Source organism: Vulpes vulpes, chromosome 4 (genome assembly GCF_048418805.1).
Source record: "Vulpes vulpes isolate BD-2025 chromosome 4, VulVul3, whole genome shotgun sequence".
NCBI classification, from domain to species: Eukaryota; Metazoa; Chordata; class Mammalia; order Carnivora; family Canidae; genus Vulpes; species Vulpes vulpes.
The window spans coordinates 17670637-17698297 of record NC_132783.1 but is presented as its reverse complement, the minus strand read 5'-3'; the positions used below and the strand labels follow the sequence as shown (position 1 = coordinate 17698297).

The following is a 27661-nucleotide window of genomic DNA, read 5'->3' as shown; positions in this document are numbered from 1 at the left end:
CCCGAGCGCAGCTCCCCGAGCCCGAGCGCAGCTCCCCGGCCCCGGCCCCGGCCCCGAGCGCAGCTCCGCGAGCCCGAGCGCAGCTCCCCCAGCCCGAGCGCAGCTCCCTGGCCCCGGGCGCAGCTCCCCGGCCTCGAGTGCAGCTCCCCGAGCCCGAGCGCAGCTCCCCGGCCCCAAGCGCAGCTCCCTGGCCCCGAGGGCAGCTCCCCGGCTCCGAGCGCAGCTCCCCGAGCCCGAGCCCTAGCGCAGCTCCCCGAGCCCGAGCCCGAGCGCAGCTCCCCGGCCTCGAGTGCAGCTCCCCGGCCCCGGGCGCAGCTCCCCGAGCCCAAGCCTGAGCGCAGCATCCCGGCCCCGCACCAGCTCCCGGCCCCGCGCCCAGCTCCCGGCCCGCGCGCAGCTCCCGGCCCCGCGCCAGGGCAGCGGGCGAGGGGAGCGGCCGGGCGGCGCGAGGCTGGGGGCCCGCGGGCGCGGCCGCGCGCTGCCGGGCGGGAGGCTGGGGGGCCGGGGCCGTGGCCGCGCCCCGGACCGGGTCGGGGGCCGGGGCCGGGGGGCGGCGGCGGCTCCTCGCGCGGCTCCGGGGGCGCGGACACCCCGGCAGAGCCCCGGGGGGCCCATGGCAGCCGGGAGCATCACCACGCTGCCCGCCCTGCCGGAGGACGGCGGCAGCGGCGCCTTCCCGCCCGGCCACTTCAAGGACCCCAAGAGGCTGTACTGCAAGAACGGGGGCTTCTTCCTGCGCATCCACCCCGACGGCCGGGTGGACGGGGTCCGGGAGAAGAGCGACCCCCACGGTGAGTGCCGGCCGCCCTTCCCCGCGCTCCCCGCGCTCCCCGCGCTCCCCCCGCCGCCCCATTCCCGCCCCTTCCTTCCCTCCGACCGCAGCGGGACGTGTGGCTCCTTTCCGCGCGGCCCTCGGCGGTTTCGGGTTCACCACTCGCCCCCTCCGCGCCGGAGCTGCGGGTCGCGGTGGGCGCTTCCCCGGGCTCCGGGTAAACCCGGGCCTCGACCCCCCCCACCCCCCCGCGCGGGCCACCTGTTGCCGCGGGGATGCCCGGCGGCGGGGAGGGGAGCGGGGAGGGGAGCGGGGAGGTGGGCGGGGAGGGGAGCGGGGAGGGGGGCGGGGAGGTGGGCGGGCTCGCCCTGCGCGCCCCGGACCCGGGAGCCCAAGCAGGAGGGACCCAGGCGGAATAAATGCTCCTTATTGGAAAAATACCTTCCCAGAGTCGTGCCCTTAAACTCCGATTTGGTAGGATCCGAGCCAGCGGGCACACTGCTCTCCCCCATCTCTGTCCTATCCTTTCCTTTCCCTTTTCTTTTCTCCTTTCTTTCTTTTTTTCTTTCTCTCCCCTTTTCTCTTTCTCTTCCCTTCCCTTTTTTCTTTTTTCTTTTTCTTCTTTCTTTCTTTCTTTCTTTCTTTCTTTCTTTCTTTCTTTCTCTTTCCTCTTCCCTTTTCTTTCTTTCCCCTTCCCCCTTTCTTCCTTCCTTCCTTGCTCCCTTCCCTTTCTTTCTTTTTCCTTTCCTTTCCTTTCCTTTCCTTTCCTTTCCTTTCCTTTCCTTTCTCCTTTCCTTTCCTTCCTTTTCTCAATTACCAAAAGCTTTCAGGGCAAAAGATATGGACTTTGTTAATAAACTGCGACACACTTTTCTTTTAATGGTGACAAGAACTGCAAAAACTTTAATCTTCCACCTGCAGTTATTAGTTTTGGGACCTCGAGCCAGGTTCCTCATTCTTGAAGTGGGGATAATGTCTACCTTGCATCAGGTTTGAGGATCAGATGAGAATTTCTCCAAAGTGCACAGAGGACTCGATTTACTACTGTACACTTTTGTGTTCAGTAAAAAACAATCCATTTGTGGTATAGAAGTAACGCTAGCCTACAGTCATTGGTTCTCAAACTTGAGGGGTGCGTTAGAATCACTTGGGGGGGTGGGGGTTATAGCCTTTGCCCAACCTTGTCTCCCAGAGTTTCTGATTCCTGAAGGCTGGAGGGAAGCCTGATGATTTGCATTTCTAACAAGTTCCCAGGTGATGCTGACCTGGGACCACACTTTGAGACCCAGTGATGTATAGAAAAGATGAGGAAAGGGGCATGAAATGGACTGATTAACAACACTGATGGAATTTGAAGTGAGAGAAAGAGGATCAGTATATTTTAACTGTCATCCTGTAAGAGCACGTAAAACATCCATTTTAAGAGCTGTGTGTCTGGCCTTCCTTAGTGGTTTTTCAGGTGAAGAATCCAATCCTCTGTTTGCCTGACAAAAGACCAGCAGGAGTCCAGGGCTCCACTCCACAGCAGTTACCTCTTTATCATAAGTTGCTTCATGGAATGTCTGTCATTCACACCTGCGGAGCCATAGGTAGAGGCCACCTGAGTTGACCTGAGCTCAAGCAACCTGAGTTGACAAACGAATGGGAAATGTGCTTTTATATTGCTCGAGTATTTATTGATTCCAAAATAGCAACAAGCAAATGATACAAGTCTTTAAGTTTTTTTCAGGCCTGCCATAATTTTTGGATTTTATTAAGCACCCACATGATCCAGTAAAACTGAAAAGATACTTGTAACCCAATAAATATGTGTTAGTACTGTTTCTCTATTTTATGGGTTAGTACTGTTTCTCTATTTTAGTAACTTGAATAGGTTTCACAAACTTAAGTTTTAAACTTTGTGTTTGAAGTTTATTTTGCAGTTGGCTGCTAGGTTAGCACAGCAGATTAGGGCCAGGTGCCTATGTGTCCCAAATAGTCTTGTTCTTTTCTAGTAGCGCAAATGGTCTGTAATTAAAAATAAATAGAGATGCCTGGGTGGCTTAGCGCTTGAGCGACTGCCTTCAGCCCAGGGTGGGATCCTGGGGTCCTGGGATCAAGTCCCAGTGCTCCCTGCATGGAGTCTGCTTCTCTCTCTGCCTGTGTCTCTGCCTCTCTCTCTCTGTGTCTCTCATGAGTAAATAAATAAAATCTTAAAAAAAATGAATAATAAAAATAAAAAAGGTATGTTCTATGATTAGAAGACAGAAGAACTCTCCTCCAGATTAGGTTCATGTTGAGACTTCCCCTAGTACTTTCTTTTTTTTAAAGACACTTATTAATTGCTGCATCATTTTTTTTTTCTTTGAAGCTTTTGATACTCTTTCCTTTAGAATAAAACTGTACAGGGGCTAGTGTGGGAAGATAATTCTGAATTGCCATAGCACACTACTGCCCTTGTAATAACAGCTGTTAACTTTTTCTTCCTAACTATGAGTTTTTCATAATCTTATTTTAATTCACTGGTTCTCAGAGGGGGGTGATTTTGCCCCTGCCCTCCCACCCCCAACGTTTGGCAATGCCTAGAGACATTTTTGGTTCATATTTGGAAGGGTGCTACTAGTACCTAGTAGGTAGAGGCCAGGGATGCTGTTAACCATCCTACAATGCACAGGATACATCCATTATCCCCAGCTAAAAAATTTCTGACCCCCAATGTTAATAGCGCTAAGGTTGAGAATCCTGCCTACTTGATAACTAGCTAAAGACCGCATGTTAAAAGTGAAGAGTAGAATACTTCTCCAGATTTGTGGAAGGTATTTAATTTTTTTTTAATCACCTTTTACCAGGCAATAGACTGATAAGAATAAAAACCTAAAATGATGAATTTAGACCACTTCTGTGTAGCCCAACCTGGACATAAGTTTAAATACACTATATTTTCTGACATGTCAAAGATGTACTGATAGTTGACCAAACCAGGGCTAGACTTTCTTTGGATACAAGAAAAAAACATGATTATGGATGTGCTATAACCATATCTTCCCAACCACATCTCCATTACCCAAACACAAGACTGACCAGAAAACACCGAGAAAGAAAAGCAAGAGCTCATGGTTGCCACAATTTCCCACTGAATTATGGCTCAGAAAGCCAGACTTATTTGAAAAGTTGAAAATTGCTGATCTTGTTCCTCAAACTGTTTTGTCCAGTTAACCTGAAAATCTTTGAGAGATTTATTAACATTTTCTGTCCAGACGTCTTGTAAAATGCAAATACCTTTGAAAAGAAGAGTTCAGTCGGTAACAGATTTTAACATTTCGTGTGAGTTAAATTGTGAGCTGACGCCACAGCTGACCAGGACCAGAATTTAGGGACGGGTGGTAGAAATGTGGGGTGCTGATTAGGGATGGGGGGTGTGGTGCAGGTGCAGAAGGGGAGACAGGGCAGGGGGGGCAGACCAGAAATGAAAGGGGAGGGAGAAGGTGACTGAACATCAGTTTTCCATCTTCGAAGCGTGGTTGAAGGTCACCTTGGCCTCACACCTGGGTATTCTCCTATGGTGTTTTTGCTTGAAAGGGCTGGTTTTCCTGCAGGATCCCCCTAGTCCTAGAGTGACTTTTATTTGACATGAGAGTTTTGATGAAAGCAAGATAGAGTACCTGTTTCTCCAGCGTGTGTGCTGCTCACCCAGCTTCCCTTTGGTGTCTTGGATGTTTTGATTGTCCTCTTCACATGTCCATGGATTGTGTAACATGAAGTATATACTCTGAAGTCATGACCCATATAAAAACTTCAGGAAAGAGAACATTTTATCCCAAGTAGCACGTACAACACGTGATAGAGTGTAGTAAGTGAAATGTACGCTGGCTGCTTATGTATGTTTTAGCATTAAATTTGTTCCAGATGCTCTTAGGAGAAAATGGAGGTGGTTAGCGGTGTTGCTTCTACCCTTGGGCTTCTCCTAGGAGGTGACCGCCTGTTTGCCATACTTCTCTGCTTCTAGGCTCTAGAGGATACTGAGACTTGGAGAGGCAAGAGGGAACTGCCCACTCCTGTGTGGGGCAGGGATGGGATCCAGGCCCGCCTGACACCCCTGCCCTTTGCCACGGCACGTATCCCATGTAATTCTGGTCATAAAAACAAGGGCTTGTGAAATTCAGAGGCATCAGACCTTTTAGTTCCCTGGTCTTGTTTTATAGAAGAGAGTGCAGTGTTGAGGTTCAGCACAACTGATCACCTGAGTTCATCTGCTGATTTCCCCTGGGCTGCTCATCTCCAGCCAGCTTCTTGCCCACCAGGTCCCCTACCCCCCCCCCCCCCCCCCCCGCCCCACTGCACTCTTCCATTCAGTAGCAGAGAGCACCCTCTGGGGCACCCTTCTATGGGCTGCTTCTGTAGTGTTGGTGAGGCCAGCCCCCTGTGGAGTGGAGCCCTCTTACTAGTTCATGGGTGGCCCCTAGTTGTGTTCCTGGGGTATTGGAGAAAGTCACCTTTCATTCTCTTCCTTCCTGGCACTATTGATGCTGTGTTCTCTCCTCTCTCTTCTTTGGGTAATATCTGGCAAGTGGATCCCCCTAATTTGCCTTAATAAACACAGTGTTTATTTACAGTACTGCTATTTACGTGCAGTAAACAAGTGAAGTAAGAATCTAATAGCTCACTTAATCATGGAAATCATGTAATTGGTACAGCAATGAAAGAACAATTTATGAGTCATAGATATTACCACACCTTAGAAGCCTTTTAAGAAGAGTTTCATGCCAAGTGACTTCAGCCTAGAAAAGGCAATATCCCCTTGTGACACACCCTGAGGGCTCTCCTTGTGTTTATAAAATGGCCATTGTGTAATTAGACTTTGACAATGGTGTAACGTTGGTGTTCTAAGTGTTCCCACTTAGATTTATGATACTATTTTAAATGCATGGCCATGATTTTTAAGTTTGATTTAAAAATAATAATATTACAGATGTAATAAAACACAAACCATTCTTTATATATTATAAAATTGACTTCATTCATCTATGCAGTGATTCTCAGAAATCCCCATCTGCGATGCTGAAAAAGGTAATTTTTAGGTCTCACATCATTAGAACTGTTATTTTTAAACCACAAGATGCCTGTACAACAGGATAATAACTACACATGTGCCATAGCCTTTGCTTGTTTTTCCAAATTCCAGTGTTTGTTGATTTTCCAAAAACCCTGCTTGGGCCCCTTTGTCCTGTAGCACACATCTGTTAGAAGGCTGGCCTGGGGTAAGAGTCTAAGACGTGAACTGGAGCAAGGCAAATCGCATTCAAGGCAAAAACCTTAACCCTATGATTGTATTCTATCTAAGCAAATGTATTTTGTTCTGTTGCTTTTGAGCTAGTCATTTGAAATCTGATATCTGGTCTTGTACTGTCAATGTTCAATAAATATTTACTGCTTGATTGTTTGCAAAATCATTTGGAATATTGTGACATTAGGAAATCATGCAGTTATAGAAACATGATTTTCAGTGTTTCCTTGTTGTATCCATTGTTGGATTTGCTATTGTGTTCTCTTTTGCTATCAAACTCCTTCTGGAAGCTGGGTTATTTATAGCCCCAGAAATTTAGGCAAGGACTCAAAGTGGTGACTCCCAGGGAACCTCACCCCTTGAGCCATATACTGGTTCTTAGAAGCCAGACTAGTCCCATTCTAAATTCCTGCAGGATATTTTTAGTTTGAAGAAATTTGGAGGACCTGGAGGCAACAGCCAATATTTGGTGTTTAATTTATGTCTCATCCCAGCTGTCCTCTGTCACTCTTTCTATGCAAGGTGACTTTTGAATTGACCAGTGTATCCTTAATGCTTGCTTATTCATTTACAGAAATCTGTAGTGGATGTGTGTTTATATTTTCAAAGGACTACTTACTTCTTCACATTAACTTACTTTCTAAATGGAATTATTCTGTAAAATTCTGGAGTGGAAGGTTTCCCGATTTTTAAGATATTCTGGAGATAAAAGAAAACAAGGAGGAAGTTCCAAGTATAATTGAACTGTTGAAAGGAATTTTCCTGTTTAATTTATTATTTATTTAGGGATCCCTGCGTGGCGCAGCGGTTTGGCGCCTGCTTTTGGCCCAGGGCGCGATCCTGGAGACCCGGGATCGAATCCCACGTCGGGCTCCCGGTGCATGGAGCCTGCTTCTCCCTCAGCCTGTGTCTCTGCTTCTCTCTCTCTGTGACTATCATAAATAAATAAAAATTAAAAAATTTATTATTTATTTAATTATTTAAATTAAGCTATACATTAATTTGACATTGAAATTTATAATTAATAACCAAAATGAGTCAATAAAGAAGTGTTTGGGTTTTTTTTTTTCTCCCTAAAGGAAATTTGTACAGACTAGTAATGATCTGGCTAGATTCTCTGAGTACGTTGTTCTCTGTTCATAATTGAGAAGGTGCTGGGACCTTATGGGTGGGGACCATGAACTCTCCATATAAATAAGCATCATAAACAGCTTAGGACCTTTAACTTCAGGAAGCGCTTACTAAATGTCAGCTGCTGATGAAAACATTTTGTGTGGACCACCTACCCTGTGTAATAAGTGTTCATGGGCCAAATACTGTAGAAAGCTTAGTTGTGGTGTGTTGCTTTCTTGGCATAGTAATGCATACATTTAAACACTTGGCCAATCTTTTAATGAAGATGATTATATGTAAGAAAGTCATATTTGAAAAATATCTGGAAATCTTAGAGGCTGGCTATTAGCAATTCATAGAATAGGCCATATAGAAAATTGAATCATTTATAAGGATTCATAGTTTAAACTTGTTAGGAATTCTGTTTTCCTTAAAAAGCATTTTGGATTTTTATCATATACTATGTGGTATAAAATTCCTTAGGTCTCCTGTACATTGTTCATTCTTTTGTGGCCAATATCCCGGAATCCTGTGCGCTCTTCTAGTTCATCTCCTTTTCACTTTTTAACTCTGGATCCTGCCCCTCAGAATTCTACTTAAATCATTCTGGACCCCAGCAGTTTTTCACTTCAGTCGTGTGGCCTTATCCAATTTGTCACCCTCCTTGACACTTGACACCCTACAATTTGACAACTTGATATTATTTTCTGTCTCTAACTTCTTGAGACTTCTTTGGCTTCTGTTATACCACATCAACCTGATATTCTCAGTCATCCAGCTTCTGGTTTTGCCTCTTTTTTGGTCTTTTGATTTCATATCCCCCAAGGCTCTGTTTTTGGCCCTCTACTCTTCTTTCTGTGCACTCATACTTCTTTAGCAGAACACTTAGAGTCTCCATCTAAGTCCCTGATTTCCCATCTGTGTTAGGACTGTGTTTCCCTCTGCTTGAAGGACAGATAAACTGCCTAAGTCTCAACTCAAAATGCATGAAGAAGAACTTAACAACTTTTTCTCAAACTCGCATCCCTTTCTGCCAACTTTTTGTTTGTAGTGAAATTATTCTTCTAGTCTTCAAAGCTAGACACCTCAGAGTCCTCCCTGCCTTAGTGATATTTCTTTGCCCTTTTGATTTCCCCCGCCCTTTACTTACCGGAGGACTAGACCAGACCCTACCTGACTTCCCTTTTCAAATGTCATCTACTGGCTCAATCTTATTTCCCTGCTATTACCATCCATACTCCCCTGATGCTGCCAGTGCTCTTGCTTAATTGTAGCCTCTCATCTGACTGTCGCTGTTGCAGTGATTGGCTTTCCTCATGTGAGCCTCGTTTTTGGAAATCCTTTTCCTTATCAATTCCTCTTACATACACTCTTTCCATTCCCACCTTTCTCTTTAAAAATCTCCTAAGAGCTAGCTTGCCAGTCTTCTCCTTTGTGAAATGTTCCCTACCTTTCCATGGAGAGTTAATTGTTTTTATTTCTGTTTTCCCTGTGGTGCTTGGTACTTGTTCTCCTATAGAACCTAATGATTGGGACACCTGGGTGGCTCAGCGGTTGAGCATCTGCCTTTGGCTCAGGGTGTGATCCTGGAGTCCTGGGATCAAGTCCCACATCGGGGAGCCGGCTTCTGCCGGCTGTCCTCTGCCTGTGTCTCTCCTTCTCTCTCTGTATCTCTCATGAATAAATAAATAAAGTCTAAAAAAAAAAAAAGAACCTAATGATTTGTTATACATTGTTGATGCATTTCTCTCCTGCAGTGGGAATGAGCTCCTTGCTGGCAAGGACTGGGACAGATATTTTGTATCTGACCTCATGCACAGTGGCCACTCAAAAGAGTGTTTTCTAAGTTCTACATGTAGCCGACAAATTAGCCGAGTCTTCTCACTTCTGTTCTGACCTTCTCACATCTTCCTCTTCACTTCAGTCCAGCTGTTTCCTTGAGCTGGAAAGTCCTCTCAGTCCTTTTACTTTATCCTAGTCGAAATTATACTTCAGACCATATTTCTTTCACACCATCCTGGACCATCTTTCCTTTCACATGTGCTTCTAATAGTTTGATGTGTTTTAATTTCATGTCCCCTAATATTATTGGAAATTCCTATTTGGGAAGGATTTAAAAAAAATCAAACATTACCTAGTAATCTCTTACTCTCTTTTCTTCTCTGAGGGTCTGAGCCTGAGTTGACTCATCCCAGATCCTCTTAGCTCCAATTGCTGAATGAATGGCCAGGCTGAAGCCTATGAAGAAGGTCAATCAACATTTGCCAAATGAGCTAGAACTTTAAGTAAATAAGCATAAATACTTCACTATGTAAAGTATAAATACTTCACTATGTAAAGTGGACAAATTGAATGCAGCATCACTGTACTTCTTTCTACAGACACCTTTCACATTATTCAAAGGAAGTAATAAAGGTAAAACATATCATTTGTTAGGATCACTTTTTATTGTGGAAGTTTTCAGGTATTGAATAACATCAATATTTCTAGCCAATTCCAGAACTAGTTCTAATCCTCTAATAATTAAGGAATACAGATCTGAGAATTCACACTTGAATCAGACACTTTATCCTTAAACCTCTCTCTCTCAAATCTAAAACTAGTGAATCATCTTATAAATTAGGATTAAGAACTATCTGGTACCATTGTTAGTATCTTTTTTGGCTGTGGGGGAATGGCACAAATAATTTAATCCTAATATTCAGATATATGGGCCAGAATTCATTACAACAATCTTAAAATTCTTAAAAGGATAGAAATTGTATGACAAAGTGAGTCATAGTCTTTGTGATGTGATGTCTGTAAGGGAGGGTGGGAGAAATTGCTGAATGACCAGTCTTATTCTACTCCTTTCTAAGCTGAATCATTTTGCAAATAGAAAACAATTCATAGCTTTCTCAGTGGTCATTCCAGAGATAGAAAATGGAAGAAAGTTTAAAAAAAAAAAAGAAAGAAAGAAAATGGAAGAAAGTAACAGAAATAATACCTCTGTTTAAAAAATTACTTTTTGAAATGTATCCCTTGATGAACAGTCTTTATCTTGAATTAGAAACAAAATTAATTTATTTAATGCTTCATAACACCTAACACCTTCAGTTTCCCCTCCACCCCCTCTTATCTATTAATTTTTAAGCCTAGATTTTTTTTTAATTCTCCTGTGTAATTTGACCTTTCTCTTTATAGCTTTTTCTAGTATATGTGTGTTCAGAGAGGGGAGGTGTCATTTACCTCCTAGCTCAATGGCTACTTGAATTGGATAGAGACTCAAGGAAAGAAAGTCTCTCTCTCTCTTTTTTTTAAGATTTTATTTATTCATGAGAGACAGAGAGAGAGAGAGAGAGAGAGAGAGAGAGAGAGGCAGAGACACAGGCAGAGAGAGGGAGAAGCAGGCTTTATGCAGGAAGCCTGACATGGGACTCAATCCCAGGTCTCCAGGATCACGACCCAGACTGAAGGCGGCGCTAAACAGCTGAGCCACCCGGGCTGCCCAAAGAAAGTCTCTATAATCTTGGAAATTATGATTCTGGGTTGACATAACCTTGCATTTTGCCTTGTTGGTCCTCTTTTGTTACTTTTCTTCTTATTAGAAACAGAAGTTGGGAGAGCTTTTCTCAGAGTCCAATTTAGTCTTTAATCTTTAAATGTAAGATTAATTAACCTTATTTCCGTATCTTCTTTGAGGGTAAAGCATTTGTCCAGAAAATTATGTAAAAAAAGAAATAATCTCTTTTGAGTGTGTTTCTAAGTTTTAGAAGTTCTTCTAACATGCTTATATTTTTACATTACTCTAATCTCAATAATTTAGTACTAGGAATATAATGCAAGTAAAATTGGGAAGACAGTCTTGTTAACTGGTTCATTAATAGAGATAGTATATATAAAGAAGGTATATACAACAAGTGTTGGATTAAAAAACAGTGAATTATAGCATCTCTCTAGGCTGTTACATTGTGGGAAAAGTGAGGCACAGATTATTTTGTAGGGAGGATTTTAAAGCCATGAAATATTCAGGGATCTGTCCAACCTTGGCTACATGCCTAGGGAGATTGCCATAGTGATAAGCAAAATCTCTGTACTGGGCAGTAGAGGAAGGGCCAGTTGTTTGGACTTCACCTCTATAATTCTAGGACCTTGGTGTTTACGGAGTATTTTTTTTTTTTTTTTACGGAGTATTTTTTTAATGAATGAATGAAATTCTTGAGAATATGCTCTATGTCAGCTTTACAAATAACATGTTTAATCTAGAGTACAAACTTAAAAAGCACAAGTATCATTAACCTCATTTATAGATAAGAATAGTTTTTGCTATTGCCTTTTCAAAACACGTTCTCTTTGTGACGAGTAATGAATTATACTTTCTAGACTTCTTGGTGTTTAGAATACAGATTCATGATCAGAATTCCAGATAGACAATGTAGCAGAAAGTTAAACAGAAATAGCAATTTCAAAAAAGAATTTGAACTCTTCCCAGAAGCTTTGCCAGGTCCAGCAAAGTTAGGGTCTGGGCCATCTTTTCTCCCACCATGTTATTGCATTATTTTTGTTTAGAAAATATTAGTCATCGAATATAAAACAATTCCTTAAAATTTAGGCATTGTTTTCTGAAGAACTCAAAGATTTTTGAATGGCATGTAAATAAACTAGGACATAATTAAAGGTAAATACTATATAAGAATGGAATGAACCTTAAAGGCAGGATCTGGAAGATTAAAATGCAGGATAAGCTGGGGCGTACAGAAAGTACAAAGCAAATAATTGAAAGGGTGTTTTAAAAGCTAAATCCTTTCAAGGAAATTCAAGATAGGCCACTATTTAAGAACACGTGGTATAAGACTAAAAACCAATCCGTTAAAAGCAGATGTAGTTTGACCTATTTTATTTTTATTTTTATTTTTTATTATTATTCTTTTTAATGATAGTCACACACAGAGAAAGAGAGGCAGAGAGGCAGAGACATAGGCAGAGGGAGAAGCAGGCTCCATGCACTGGGAGCCCGATGTGGGATTAGATCCCGGGTCTCCAGGATCGCTCCCTGGGCCAAAGGCAGGCGCTAAACCACTGCGCCACCCAGGGATCCCCTGACCTATTTTATTTTTAATCTTCCATTGCATTTTAAACTTCTTTTAATATGATCCATCAGTAATTTTTTGGTGTCTGCTACGTGAGGAAATAAAGACCAAGATAGAAAAAGACATGTCAAGAAAGCACTTAACCAGACACATCCAGAGATGTGTCTAAAATTGAGCAGCTCTTTCCTTGAAGTCATTTGCTCCCCTTTTTTGACTCCCCAATATTTTTCAACAGGTTTACCATCTTTCTTGCCAGCCAGGCCCACCTGTTGGAGCAAATGTCTACTCTTCATCTTCCTTAAGGGTCACATCCTTTTCTCCAGCTGTGTGCAATTCAGTTATGCGATGTCTTCTGCACTCACGCTGGTCTTTGCACCCTTGCAACTGCTGCTGTGATCTGTCCCTGACTCTTGCAACTGTCTTCTAACCCATCCCATCTGTGTATGAGTTTGCTGGGCTGCTGTGACAAAATACCACAGACTGAGTGGCTCAAACAACAGAAATCTATTTTCTCATAGTTCTGGAGGCTACAAGTCCAAGATCAAGGTATCTGCTGGTTTGATGTCTTTTGAGGCTTCTCCTTGGTTAGTGGATGGTTGCCTTCTTGCTGCCTCTTCACTTGATCATCCCTCTGTGCAGGCACAAAGTTCTACTTGTGAAAGACACCAGTCTGATTGGGTTAGGGCCCTCTATAATGGCCTCATTTTAACGTAATCACCTCTCCAAAAACCTGGTCTCCAAATACTGTCATTTTCTGAGGCAGTGGAAGTTAGGGCATAAGCATATGAATTTGGGGTGTGAGATATAATTCAGACAGAGTAATCCTTCTGAAGACCAGCTCTCATCATGTTACTCCTCTCCTCACTAAAACATATGGACTGGAAGGTGTCCAACCTCTGGTATGCACATTGCTTACAGATGTGGGCACTGTTGAAAATCTGTAAGAATCATAGAGAAGAGGAAATTTACCAGCAGATGAGTAGTTGTCATATCAAAAAGCAGAAAAAGATGTTTTCCGGAAACTAGAGACAGGTAGTAAGTTTAATGTAGGTCCTTGTTAAAAAAAAATTCCAAGAGGCTTGAGAATACTAAGAAAACACAATAAGTAGTATATAGGGTAATATAATAGAAGAGTAACATGTGGGCTCGTGGGTGGCTCAGTTGGTTAAGTGTCTGCCTTCAGCTCAGATCATAATCCCGGAATCCTGGGACTGAGTCCTGCATCAGGCTCCCTGCTCAGCAAAGACTCTGCTTCTCACCCTGCCCCTCATCCTACTCATTTTCTTTCTCTCTCCCAAATCAATAAATCAACAAATAAAATCTTTAAAAAAATAACAGTAACATGCATACGCTTAATATGTTGATTTCAATGGGGTATCTGACCAATATTTTTCAGATTTTATAATATTTATACTGTTTTTAAAGTTTTTATTATAATTTCAGTTAACATACATTGTTATAGTAGTTTCAGGTGTGTATACCTGATATATCAGTATAGTGATTCAACCCTTCTGTACATCACCCTCTGGTCATCACAACAAGTACTGTCCTTAATCTTCATCACCAATTTCACCCATCCCCCACATGCCTCCCTTCTGGTAACCATCAGTTCTCTACAGTTAGTCTGTTTCTTGATTTGTCTCTTTCTCTCTTTTTTTTCCCTTTGCTTGTTTGTTTTATTTCTTAAATTCCACATATGAATGAAATCATATGGTATTTGTCTGACTCATTTTGTTTAGCATTATAGTCTAACTCCATCCATGTTGTCACAAACAGCAAGATTACATTTGTTTTTACAGCCAAATAATATTCCAAAGTCCCAATTCCATATTATTTATATTCCAATTCCATATTATTTATACACACACACACACACACACACACACACCTCACATTTTCTTTATCCATCAACTGATGAACACTTGGGTTGCTTCCGTGTCTTGGCTAATGTAAATAATGCTGCTGTAAACCTAAGGGTGCATGTATCCCTTAGAATTAGTGTTTTTGTATTCTTTGGAATACCCAGTAGTGGAATTAGTGGATCATGCGGTAATTCTGTTTTTAACTTTAGAGGAACCTCCATACTGTTTTCCACACTGGCTACACCAGTTTGTGTTCCCACCAGTAGTATACAAGGGTTTCTTTTTTTCCACATCCATGTCAACTCCTGTTGTTTCTTGTATTTTAAAATTTTAGCCATTCTGACAGGTATGAGGTGATATCTCATTGTGGTTTGGATTTGCATTTCCCTGGTGATAAGTGATGATGAAAATCTTTTCATGTATATCTTCTCCTATTCCATAAATTGCCTTTTACTTTTGTTGATTGTTTCCTTTGTTGTGCAGAAGATTTTTATTTTGATGTAGTCCCAATAGTTTATTTTTGATTTTGTGTCCTTAGCCTTGGGAGATATATCTAGAAAGGAGTTGCAATAGCTGATGTCAAAGAAGTTACTGCCTATATTTTCTTCAGGCCTCACATTTAGGTCTTTCATCCATTTTGAATTTATTTTTGTGTATGGCGTAAGGAAGTAGTCCAGTTTCATTCTTTGCATGTTGCCATCCAGTTTTCCCAATACCATTTGTTGAAGAGATGGTCCTTTTTTCCATTGGATATTCTTTCCTGCTTTGTTAAAGATTAATTGACCATATAACTGTGGGTTCATTTCTAGGTTTTCTATTGATATATGTGTCTGTTTTTGTGCCAGTACTGTAATGTTTTGATTACTACAATGTTGTCATATAACTTGAAATTCAGAATTGTGATGCATCCAATTGCTTTTCTTTTTCAAGATTGTTTTGGGTATTCGGGGTCTTTTGTGGTTCCATTAAAATTTTAGGATTGTTTGTTCTGGTTCTGTGAAAAATGCTGTTGGTATTTTTGATGTGGATTGCATTAAATGTATAGGTTATTTTGGATAGTATGGGCATTTTAATATTCTTCCAATTCATGAGTGTGTATTGTCTTTCCATGTCTTTGTGTCATCTTCAATTTCTTTCATCAGTCTTTTTTTTTTTTTTTTTTTTTTTTAGTTTTCAGAGTACTGTTTTTTAACTTCTTTGGTTCGGTTTCTTCCTAGATATCTTATTATTTTGGATGCAATTGTAAATGGGATTGTTTTCTTAATTTTTCTTTCTGCTGCTTCATTATTGGTGTATAGAAATGCAACAGATTTCTTTTTTTTTTTTTAACATTTTATTTATTTATTCACAAGAGACACAGAGACACAGGCAGAAGGAGAAGCAGGCTCCATGCAGGGAGCCTGATGCGGGACTTGATCCCTGGACCCCGGGATCACGCCCTGAACCAAAGGCAGATGCTCAACCTGCTGAGCCACCCAGGTGTCCCGCAACAGATTTCTGTACATTGATTTTGCATCCTGCAACTTTACTGAATTCGTTAATCAGTTTTAGCAGTTTCTTGGTGGTGTCTTTAGGATTTTCTGTATATAGTATCACATCAGCCAATAGTGGATGTTTTACATCTTCCTTAAGGATTTGGATGCCTTTTATTTCTTTTTGTTGTCTGACTGCTGTGGCTAGGGCTTCCAGTACTGTGTTCAATAAAGGTGGTGAGAATGGACAACCCTGTTTTGTTCTGACATTAAAGGAAAACCTTTAGGTTTTTTCTAGTTTTCCCCCCATTGATGATGATGTTATCTGTGCATTTTCATATATGGCCTTTATTATGTTGAGGTATGTTCCCTCTAACCCTACTTTGTTGAGAATTTTCCTCATGAATGGATGTTGTACTTTGTCAAAGGCTTTTTCTATGTCTATGTAAATGATCATATGGTTCTTTTCTTTTATTGATATGATGTATCACATTGATTAATTTGCAAATATTGAGCCACACTTGCAACCCAGGAATAAACCCTGCTTCATCATGGGAAATGTTTTTTTTAATCTGTGGTTGAATTTGATTTGCTAGTATTTTCTTGAGAATTTTTGCATCTGTGTTCATCAGGGATTTTGGCCTGTAGTTCTCTTTTTTAGTGGCGTCTCTATCTGGTTTTGGTATCAGGGTAATCCTGGCCTGATAAAATGAATTTGAAAGTTTTCCTTTTCTATTTTTTGGAATAGTTTTAGAAGAACAGGTATTAATTCTTCTTTGAATGTTTGGTAGGATTCACCTGTAAAGCCATCTGTTCCTGGACTTTTGTTTGTTGGGAATTGTTTGTTTGTTTCTGACTCATTTTCTTTGCTGGTTATCGATCTGTTCAAATTTTCTATTCCTGTTTAAGTTTCGGTAGTTTATATGTTTATAGGGCTTTATCCATCTTTTTTTTGGTTGTACAATTTATTGGTATATAGTTTTTCGTAATATTCTCTTAGGATTGTATTTCTGTGGTGTTTGTTATTTCTCCTCTCTCATTTGTGATTTTTTAAAAAAAATTTGGGTCCGTTTCTTTTTTTCATGGTAAGTCTGTCTAGAGGCTTATCACTTTATTGATTTTCTCAAAAAAACCAGCTCCCTGGTTCACTGGTTTATTCATCTGTTATGGTTTTTTGTTTTGTTTTGTTTTGTTTTAGTTTCTATAGTATTTATTTCTGCTCTGATCTTTATTATTTCCTTCCTTCTACTAGTTTTAGATTTTGTTGTTCTTTTTCTAGCTCCTTTTGCTGTAAGATTAGGTTTTCTATTTGAGATTTTTCTTGCTTCTTGAGGTAGGCCTATATTGCTATGAACTTGCCTTTTAGGACTGCCTTTGCTGCATCATAGAAGTTTCGGACTGTTGTGTTTTCATTTTCATTTGTTTCCATGTACTGTTATGTCTCTTCTATTATTTCCTAGCTAGGAAGCATGTTATTCCTAATAGTTTGTTATTTAACCTCTATGTATATGTGGTCTTTCCAGAGTTTTTCTTGTAGTTAAGTTCTTGTTTCATAGTTGTTGTGATTAGAAAATATGCATGGTATGAATTCAATCTTCTTGAATTTGTTGAGGCTTGTTTTATGGGCTAATATGTGATCAGTTCCAGAGAATGTTCCATGTACACTTGAAAAGAATGGATTTCGTATTCTGCTGTTTAAGAATGGAATGTTCTAAATATATATGTTAAATTCATCTGGTTCAGGATATTCAAAGCAGTTGTTTCCTTGATTTTCTGTCTAGATGATCTATGTATTGATATAAACGGGGTGTTAAAGTCCTCCGCTGTTATTGTATTATTATCAATTAGATCTGTTTTGTTTGTATTTAACTGTTTTATGTGTTTGGGTGCTCCTATGTTGGGTGCATAAATATTTACAATTGTTGTATTTTGTTGGATTATCTTCTTTATTATTATATAGTGTCATCTTTGTCTCTTGTCACAGTCTGTTTTTTTTTTTAAAGATTTATTTATTTATTCATGATAGACACATAGAGAGAGAGGCGGAGACACAGTCAGAGGGAGAAGCAGGCTCCATGCAGGGAGCCCGACGTGGGACTTGATCCCGGGACTCCAGGATCGCACCCTGGGCCAAAGGCAGGCACTAAACCGCTGAGCCACCCAGGGATCCTGTCAGAGTCTGTTTTAAAGTGTACTTTGTTCAGTATAAGTATTGCTACTCTGACTTTCTTTTGACATCCATTTGTGTGATAGATGTATCTTCACTCCCTCACTTTCAGTCTGCAAGTATCCTTAGGGCTCAAGTAAGTCTTTTGTAGGCAGCATATAAATGGGTATTTTTTTAATCCATTCTGTCACATTATGTCTTTTGATTGGATTATTTAGCCCACGTATATCCAAAGCAGTTATTGATAGATGTGTAATTATTGTCATTTTATTATTTGTTTTATGGTTGTTTCTGAAATCTTTTATCTAATCCTTTCTTGTCTTTCTCCCATGGTTTGCTGATTTCTCTCAATCCCATAATTGGATTTCTTTCTCTTTTTCCTTTGCACATTTATTAGTGTTTTTTTGTTATATGGCTACCATTAGGTTTGTATAAAACTTTTGCATATAGCAGTCTACATTAAGTTGATGGTCATTTAAGTTTGAACCCATTCTTTACATCCCTCCTCCCCATATTTTAGGTACATGCTATTATATTTTATATCCTTTTATTTTATGAGTTTCTTGACGTTTTTTTTTACAGAAATACTCAGTTTTTTACTGCTTTTGAATTTCTACCTTATGTTGTCACTTTTGGTTTGGCTTTTGCACTCAAAGGCTCCCCTTAATATTAATTGAAGGGTTGGTTTAGTGATCATGAACTCCTTTAGTAATTGTTTGTCTGGGAAACTCTTTATCTCTCCTTGTGTTATGAATGATAGCCTTGTTGGGTAGAGTATTCTTACCTGCAGATTTTCCCCATTCATGCTGTTTCCTTCTAGCTTGCCCAGTTTCTCTCAAAAAAACCTCCTGTCAGCCTTATGAGTTTTCCCTTAAAAGTTACTGTTGTCTTTTGTCTTGCTGCTTTTAAATTTTTTTTATTGTGATTATAGTTTGACAATTTAATTACAACATGTCTTGGTGGGGGCCTGCTTTTGTTGATTTGGTGGGAGTTTTTTGTGCCTCCTGGATTGGGATATCTGTTTCCTTTCCCAGATTAGAGAATTTTTCAGCTATTATTTCTTCAAATAAATTCTCTGCCTCATTTTCTCTCTCTTCTTCTTCTGGGACTCCTATAATTGCAAATGTTACTATGTTTGATAGAGGCACTGAGTTTTCTAGGTCTATTTTCATTCTGCATAATTCTTTTCTCTGTCTTTTGTTCAGCTTGATTATTTGCTATTACTCTCTCTTGTAGGTTATTAATTTGTTCCTCTACTTCTTCCAGCCTGCTGTTCATTCCATCAAACATGTTTCTCATTTCATTTTTGTGCTGTTTCTCTCTGCTATGTTACTCCTTATTTCTGTGCTATGGGTCTTACTCATGTCTTCCACCCTTTTGTCAAGTCTAGTGAGTGTCCTTATGATCATTACTTTAAATTCTCTATTAGGCATGTGACATATCTTTTTCACTTGGGTCTCTGGCCATGGCCTTGTCTTGTTGTTTGGTTTGCGATGAATTTCTCTGACTTCTCTGACTTTCTCTGACTTATTTTGTCTAAGTCTGCATGTTTATTTGTGTTAAGAGATGTAGCTAACTTTTCTGTCTTTGAGGGCAATGTCCTTATGAAGAAGAGGTCCTGTAGTGCCCTACTGTATGGTGTCCCCTACTCCCCAGGGCTTGGTACTTCTAGGAGTGTCTCTAATGTGTGCCATGTATGCTCTGCAGTTTTGTCCTGGCCTCTTCATCTTCAGGCTAGTCATCTGTACAAGTTCTCAATGTGTGTTGTGGGTGGCATTTGGTTCCTGGCCTGAAGATGGTGCATTGTAACTACATGTGCCTGGTGTATTTGTGAAATGAGACCTGTTACCACCACTGCTGAACTGAGGCTCTACAAAACTCCCCTGTCAGGAGCCATGGTGTGGGCAGGGGTTTGGGCTGGGGAAAGGGTCCCGGTGTGCTGGGCCTGAGGCAAGTGTGACAGGGAGGGGTGGTTCCACTGGGGCAGGGTGTAAGCAAGGCAAGCAGGGCTTGGTGTAAGCAAGTTAGGTAGCCAGTGTCTGAGCTGTGCTCATTCCTGCAGGTGACTGGGGAGAAGGTGGGGAATGGTGCCTACCAGTTCCTATGTTTCTGGAGATGCCTTTCCATGAGCTACCTCTCTGGGACATGCTTTGAGATGAGCAACTAACCTCCTCATGTGCATCCCATGCTCCTAAGATCACGGTTTCCCTGCTATATGTCCATAGGCTATTTCCCTTGCCCTTTATCCAAGAGCAGAACAATGCCTTTCAGCCTCTTCCAGAGCCAAGCATGATGACCTTTAAAACTACAGGCTTTAAGTCCCACTAGTTGTAAGAACTCACAAAATTCATTTTCCAAGCCAATTGCTATGGTGAATCATTTCCCCCTTGAGCTCCCCTGTGTGTTATTCTGTCTCTTGCCCTTCTCTACTACTGTGACTCCCTCCCCACCCCATGGGCCATGATCTATTTCTTTCCCAAAACATGTCTCTGCACTTCTATTTTCTTTGATATGTCCTCTTCTCTATCTATATCCGTGGAGTTTGTTCTGTCAGTCTTCAGGCCAATTTCTTGGGGTATTTAGATGATATGATAGTTGTATTCATGGAACAAGAGGAGCTTGACTCAAGGATATATAGTGTATTTTTACTCCAGGTTGGAGAGTTTAACTTGAGGGACCCATCCATAACCAAGCTTTTAGGCTTCCATGATTCTTTAAAAATAAGTGAAAAATATTATGCCGGGGTGTTTTTCTGAGAGGATACATAGCAATTTTTATCAGATTTCCAGAGTTGTCCATGATCCAAAATATGTTAAGGACAGTACACTAGAATCACTAAAATATATCTTATAATTAGCCTGACCAGAAGTGAGAGAACCAATTTGAATGTGTGGTTGGTATGAGCCTTTAGCTTATGGTGAATGATTTTTGATTCTAACACCTGTAAGGAAACTAATCTCTGTGTTAAATATAAGAATTGTTTTAAGTTGCTATTTATCTCATTTCATAGTGTCCACTTTGAGGTCCCTTGGGAAAAATTTCTCTTTGGTAACTATGTCAGAAGTACTTACGCTTCTCCTTAACAGCCAGTTTGTTTTAACCTTACTGTCTCTGAGAAACTTGTTACTGCTGTTGGCTTCCAGGATGCCAAATATGTGGTCTGCTTCTTGCGTGTATAATGATCTCAATTCTGGCTTCACCAATTTTTAGCGCTTGAATTTTTTTGCCTCATTTATTTTTCTTTATTTGCCTCATTTAAAAGCCATTTTTAACCTTTTTTTTTGCCTTGATATGTTGTCAATATCTTTGTAACTCATCTTAAAAATTATTTGGGACCTGACAAGTTTTTATCTCAATAAAAATAATGTATTTGTTGATTTGTTATTTTAACCACAAGATGTATAATATATTGTCATATATGGCATTAGATACTGAGAATTAAAAAGTCAAATAAGATAGACCCATGCCCCTTAAACATGTATTGTCTGGCAGGACAAGAAGAGATGTAAAATGTTTTGCCTGCTTTGCAGTGTTGTGTCCTTGTGTTGTAACAGAGTGGGGTCATTCCAAGGAGAATAGTCAGTTCTAACAGGAAAGCCTGAAAAGGCTTCAAACAGGAGTGACTGCTGAACTGGGTCCTGGGAGGCAAGTAGGTATTACCACCAAAAAGTAATGTTTTAGATTTTTATTCTAAATTAAAGTTATAACTTTTTGGTAGACTCTCCACCCAACTTTCAAGCAATGTGACTAATATCCCCATTCAGGAGAATTCATTTAGTTATTTACATATATGTTTTGCAACTCAGTTTTTCTTGGAAGGCAAATGAGGGCATGAAGGCCAAGGAAACAGTGCCAGGTCTGGTATGCTTTAGAAACTGCAGAGGGTTGGTATGGCTGGAGTGTAGGGTTATGGTAAACAGCAAGGCCAGCCACATAGGAAGGGACTGGGTTCTGATGGGCCTTGTAAACCATGCTGTACAATTTGATCTTTATCCTCAAGGCAGTGGGGAGTCAATGACCTATTTTAATCAGAGGAATAAGAGTATCAGATTTGGGTTTTTATGAAAGCACTTGGGTGTGTGGGATCAATTGGAAGGTGTAAGGCTGAGAATAGGGAGGACAGTTAGGGAATTATTACAGTAGTCCAGTTGAGAAACATAATTTTTACACCATTGCCTGGCACTCTGTAAATGATGTATGAGCACCAGGGTGGAAGGGTCTCTATTTTGTCAGGAGAAAAAAGGAAAGTATTGGAGCAATATTACCTGAAAATATTACCCCATTTATGGAAATTCATACACACAAAAGGGTTATATACTTACGGACTATGTAAGACTAAGGTCTGAAAAGGATACACACCAAACTGCTAACAAGTGGTTATAACTTTGGAGAGAGGAATGGAATTGGGAGAGAAGAGATGAAGGGGAATCTTTACTTCTTTACCCATTTATTGAGAAAATTTTAAATGTAATATATCCACATGTTATTTACATACATAACAGTTTCTGAGAAGAATAGATGGGAAGTAGGGGAGTGGAGGCAGATGTTGAATACTATTCTCTGTGGAATGTGAATGTGAAGGGATGGAGACAGATAAGATAGTGACCTATAGGTTCCTGTCTCAGGAGGTACAGGTGAACAGAGCACACTGATGGACTATGAGAGCACTGCTTGTGAGCAGTGTTAAGGCCGTGCCTTTCTATTAGAAGGATCCCACCTGTCATTCATCTATCCCTTGGCTTCTCTCCTTTTCACTCCCACTCAAGAGATGCATGGCCTTGGCTATTCTCACTGTAACTGCTTTACTTTGCTAACAAAATGAGGTTTAATTAGTACTTGAAAGCAGAGCATTATTTATTTCTTTTTTTTTTTCAGAGCATTATTTCTAATTCACTGTATAGTCTAAGTAAAAGCACACCACAAATTTAAATCTGAACTTGCATAATGCACTTTACTTTTCTAAAGTTTGAAAATCATAACTGTGTTCTTTGGGAAACTCCTATACTGAGAAAACTCCTATACTGAGTATACTCCTATACTGAGAACAATGATTTAGGATGGATGTGAAGGGACTGGATCAGAACCCAGAGGGAGGGACATGTCACTGTGCACTGGGCTTGATGTATGAGCAGCGATGCTCACCGAAGGTCAGCCTGGCTTTGGACTCCCGTCAGAGGCCAGTCCTTCTGGGTGGAGATGCTGCAGCCTAGAGCTACAACTGGACAGATGCTCTCTCTAATGGCCTAGCAATTTGATTTTTAGGAGTCCTGTATGAGTGAGGGTTTACCAGAGAAACAGAAGCATTTGGAGACAGATAGAGATAGAGAGGGAAGGGGAGGGGGAGAGAGATTTTTTTTTTTAATTTTAATTTTTTATTTATTTATGATAGTCACAGAGAGAGATAGAGAGGGGCAGAGACACAGGCAGAGGGAGAAGCAGGCTCCATGCGCCAGGAGCCCGATGTGGGACTCGATCCCGGGTCTCCAGGATCGCGCCCTGGGCCAAAGGCAGGCACCAAACCGCTGCGCCACCCAGGGATCCCAGAGAGATTTATTTTAAGGAATTGGTTCATGTGATTATGGAAGCTGGCAACCTGTCAGGCTGGACACCCAGAAAGAGCCAATGCTGTGATTCAATTCCAAAAGCTGTCTTCTAGTAGAATTCCTTCTTATTCAGGGAAGATCAATCTTTTGTTCTATTAAGGTCTTCAACTGAGTGGATGAGGGCCCCTCACGTTATGGAAGATTATCTGCTTTACTCAATGTAGAATGATTTAAATGTAAATCTCATCCAAAACCATCTCCACAGAAACATCCAGAGTGATGTTTGACCAAATATCTGGGTACCATGATCCAGTCAAAGTGACACATAAAATAGACAATCACAGGGCCTTTATTGGCGTAAATTTTAGAGTGACCTGAGGTATCCAGGCCTGGCTTGAATAGGACTAACTTCTTCGCTGTGATCTCCCAGGGACGTGGGTCAGAGAGTTCCTGATAGAGGGACTAGACCGGCCTCTTGTTAATCCCAAGAGGTTTAGTTTTGCTTTGGTCCCAGCTCATCACTGAGGCCCTAAGGCAGCTCCCTCTTATGTGACTGGTGCTTGCCGTGGGACAGGGAGTCTGGCTTCTTTCTTCTCTCTCTCCCCCATCTCCTTTCCTTCTTCCTCCTCTTCCTATTCTTTCTCTTCCTCCTCACCCTCTTCCTCTCCTCCTCCTTCTCTTTCCCCTCCTCCTCCTCTTCTCCCCCCCTTCAATACAATTGACGTTGCGCGTTACATTACTTTTAGTGTACAACATTTGATGTACGTATATTGTAAAATGATAACCACGGTAAGTTTACTTAAGAGCCATCACCTCACATAGATTTTTTTTTTCTTGTGATGAGAGCTTTTAGGATCTACTCTTTTAGTCATTTTCAAATATGTGTTACAGTTTCATTAATTATAATTACCATGTTGTACGTTACAACCCCAGGACTTATTTATCTTATATTTGGAAGTTTGTACTTTTTGACCACCTTTACCCACTGTGCCCACCTTCCTACCCCCTGCCTTGGCAAACACTAATCTGTTCCCTGTATCTATGAGCCCGTTTGTTTCGTTAGATTCCATATACAGGGTGTCTTTGTCTGACTTATTTCACAGAGCATAATGCTTTTGAGGTTCATATTGTCATAAATGGCAAGATTTTGTTCTTTTTTTTATGTCAGAATAATCATTGTGTGCATACGCACACATATGTTTATCAATTTTCTTAATCCCTTTATCCATCGATGGGCACTTAGGTTGTTTCCATGTCTTGGCTATTATAAATTAGGCTGCTGTGAACATAGGGGTGTGGTTACCTTTTTAGATGGTGATTCTGTTTTCTCTGGTTAGATATACCCAGAAGTGGAATTGCTGGATCATATGGTGTTTTTAGTTTTAATTTTTTGAGAACCTGCCATAGTATCTTTCATGAGCTTTTTCTGCTTCACTTTTTCTTTCTCTGCCATGTATGGGTTAATTTTGCTTCTTTAAGATTTCCAAAAGCCAGAATAATGCTCCTATTCTAGAAGAAAGAGTGCATTATTAAAGCAAGCAAACAAATAGAGGATTTCCGGCAAGATCACAGAGAGATTTCCCTGTGAAGCTGTTTTAGGCCACTGCTGCCTGTGATCATGGCAGGACTACTAGTGTCTCTGATCCCTGTCTACTGCCATCTGCCCAGGGGCTGCCTTGCTCTTCTCTTTTCACAGAACTGAACTGGGCATCAGATGCCTGTTCCTGAGGACTTGTCAGCAGAGGGGAGTGGAGGCTGTAGTCTGATTGGTAGGACAAGTGCTAGTTTTTTTTTTTTGTTTTAAAGTCTTATTTGGGTCTTACTGGGCATGTCTGTTGCTTTTGTCATAGCATCCTCTTTTTTTGTAGAGGAAAATCACCATTGATTAGAAGCAGTATAACCAGAGGCATTTCTGCTATAGCTTTTTGAGCCTCTGGGGAAGTCCAAGGTAACAAATGTACGCATCTCATTGGCACTCCTGGGAGAGAGCTGGAGATGTGAGGGTGTGGGTGGGATTAGGTGCTGGGCCAGCAGGGAGTTCCTCTGTGGTCTGCACATGTTCTTTATTTCCACCCTGGACACTTGGGTCTCCTTCACTGGCTCTGTTTATCTTTATGACCACAGGGGCAAAGTGATTCCCCCTTGGGAAGCTAAAAGGCCAAACCAGAATACCACCAAATACACAGAGATTTCGCTGTTGTAGCAAAATGGCACAAGATGACAAACTCTCTTTGGTAACTTAGTTGTTGCAAAAAAATAGATGAATGTGTTCAACTAAGTGATGAGCTTAGCTTGGCTAGCACAGTGTGGGCAATTAGGTTTTTAGATATGGGAACATTTAGGGACATATGTCTGTTCTAATCAGATTTTTCTTTGAAGTAGGGATAAACATATGTCCAAGAAATATTGTGCAGGCAGCCATGAGGAGCAGAATCAGTAGCTCAAGTTTTGCATTGCTTTTTGTCATTAAAAATTTATTTATTTATTATTATTATTATTATTATTATTATTATTATTATTTTACAAAGAATACCCTCCACTTGGGGTGAAAATATTATCTGGTTAAGTACAAAATATAGTTTTTATCATACAAAAAGATAAACAATTAAGAAACAAATGAAACCACCTTCAGCCCACATACTTTCTCAAAAAAGGGTGGAGCTCAGTGCTCTGACACAGGACAGTGAACAAATTGCTAAGGCTGAGGGTGACTGACCAAGGGCTAGGGGCTGCAGTGAGAGGGCTGTCAACATCCTTGCCTCCTAACATTGGGCAGAAAGGGAGCCCTGGGGGCTTTGGTTAAGACTTGCCCTCTCATTTCTCATGGCAATGTCTGGAAAGCTCTGATCGCAGTGTTGTGGGCATCTTGATCTGGAGTTCCTCCTTTGGTGTGGAGAAGTCACAGTGGACAAGGGTGACAGGAGCAACCCTTCTCAGAGAATTAGTGTTAGAATTACAGAATTCTGTACATTCGGACAAAGTCTCAAAAGTGAGGAATAACACTACATTTGTTTTTTGTCATTGTGCTTACTCCTAGAAACATAATAGACCAGATTTAGCTTACATTTGAGATAGGGGGAAAAAAACCACACACACAAAACCCAAAAGTTGACAGGAACTAAAGTGCTAAGAATGATCACCTCAGAATCCATTCCAAGGAGTCATATGAAAAGAAAAACACTCTCCCACATGAAAATGTTTGTGAACAGGAGAACACAGTGCAAAAGGCTCTAAAAACAGCTTTTAAGACCTTTGGTTGGGCATAGTTAGAACTGCTTTAAGCCAGATTCAAGTACATTCTAAGCAAAGATAACCTTAGAGCTGCTTCTCTTGAATTGACATGGGAAGCTGTCTCCAGAGTTCAAACCAAATGCCCAGCTGTGGGCTGGGCAACCTTTGAGCATGGTGTAAGTTTATATGGCTGCTATAGAGAATGGGAGAGGAAAGAGATCTGGGGTATACCCATGGCTGCTGGACACTGGCCGAGGGCTCATCTGAGGCTGGAGACCCTACATTTCTAATAACACCTAATGACACTAATGACTGCCAGATAGATTTCTGTCATGTATGTTCAATAGTTTGAGTGTGGGAGTGGAGAAGCTAGATGGCTATTTTGATCTAAAACTGGGGCTTGGGGGATGCCTGGGTGGCTCAGCGGTTGAGCATCTGCCTTTGGCTCAGAGCATGATCCCGGTCCTGAGATCGAGTCCTACATCTGGATCCTTGCAGGGAGACTGCTTCTCCCTTTGCTTATGTCTCTGCCTCTCTCTGTGTGTTTTTCATGAAAAAATAAATAAAATATTAAAAAAAATAAAATTGAGGCTTGGCTTTAGAAGTGTTAGAAAGAAAAAGCAGGAGAATTGAATGATACCCCAGAGAATTTAGACTGATAATGAAGTAAAGCCCAAGAAGCTGAGAACTGGTGGATAAATGGAACCCAGGTCAGTAAAGTAAATGAGGCTGAGAAACCAGCAGAGGGAAACAAGGAGAAACTGTATTGGAGACTAAGATGAAGCAGCAGCCCTCTAATGTTGTCATGGCATGGGAGTGGTAAGTACAGGGTGTTGGATTTGGTAAATTGAGGATCTTTGAGGTTGGTGGCTGGTTAGGACCTCTATCTGAGCATAAGGTCTTTTAAGAGGATGAGAAAAGATGGGGGAGGGGTGCCAAATTGCAAAGTTTTCAGTGAGTGACAGTGACCAGACAGTGGATGGCACCAAGAAGAGGACATGAGGGTATGAACCTTGAAGAAGGAAGGACTTCATTCAGCATGGCAGCCAGAAAGTCAGAGTCATAGATGCTGGCACAGGAACCTGGAGAAAGGCTTTGTACCCTCAGAGGAGAAAGACCTGATCCCAGTTGAAAATGGCTCTTCAGAAGAATTAGCTGGGCCCCAGTGT

General features: G+C 41.0%; 1 protein-coding gene across 1 annotated transcript in view; it reads left to right on the top strand.

The window, feature by feature from the left end:
- Nucleotides 1-516: 516 nt before the first annotated feature.
- The window catches only part of FGF2 (fibroblast growth factor 2), a 65351-nt gene continuing 38206 nt past the window's right edge, over nucleotides 517-27661 (top strand). The window contains exon 1 of the mRNA XM_026016823.2: nucleotides 517-791. Within this exon, the coding sequence (XP_025872608.1) occupies nucleotides 614-791 (178 nt within the window). The 5' untranslated portion in view covers nucleotides 517-613. The remainder of the gene's footprint in view (nucleotides 792-27661) is intronic.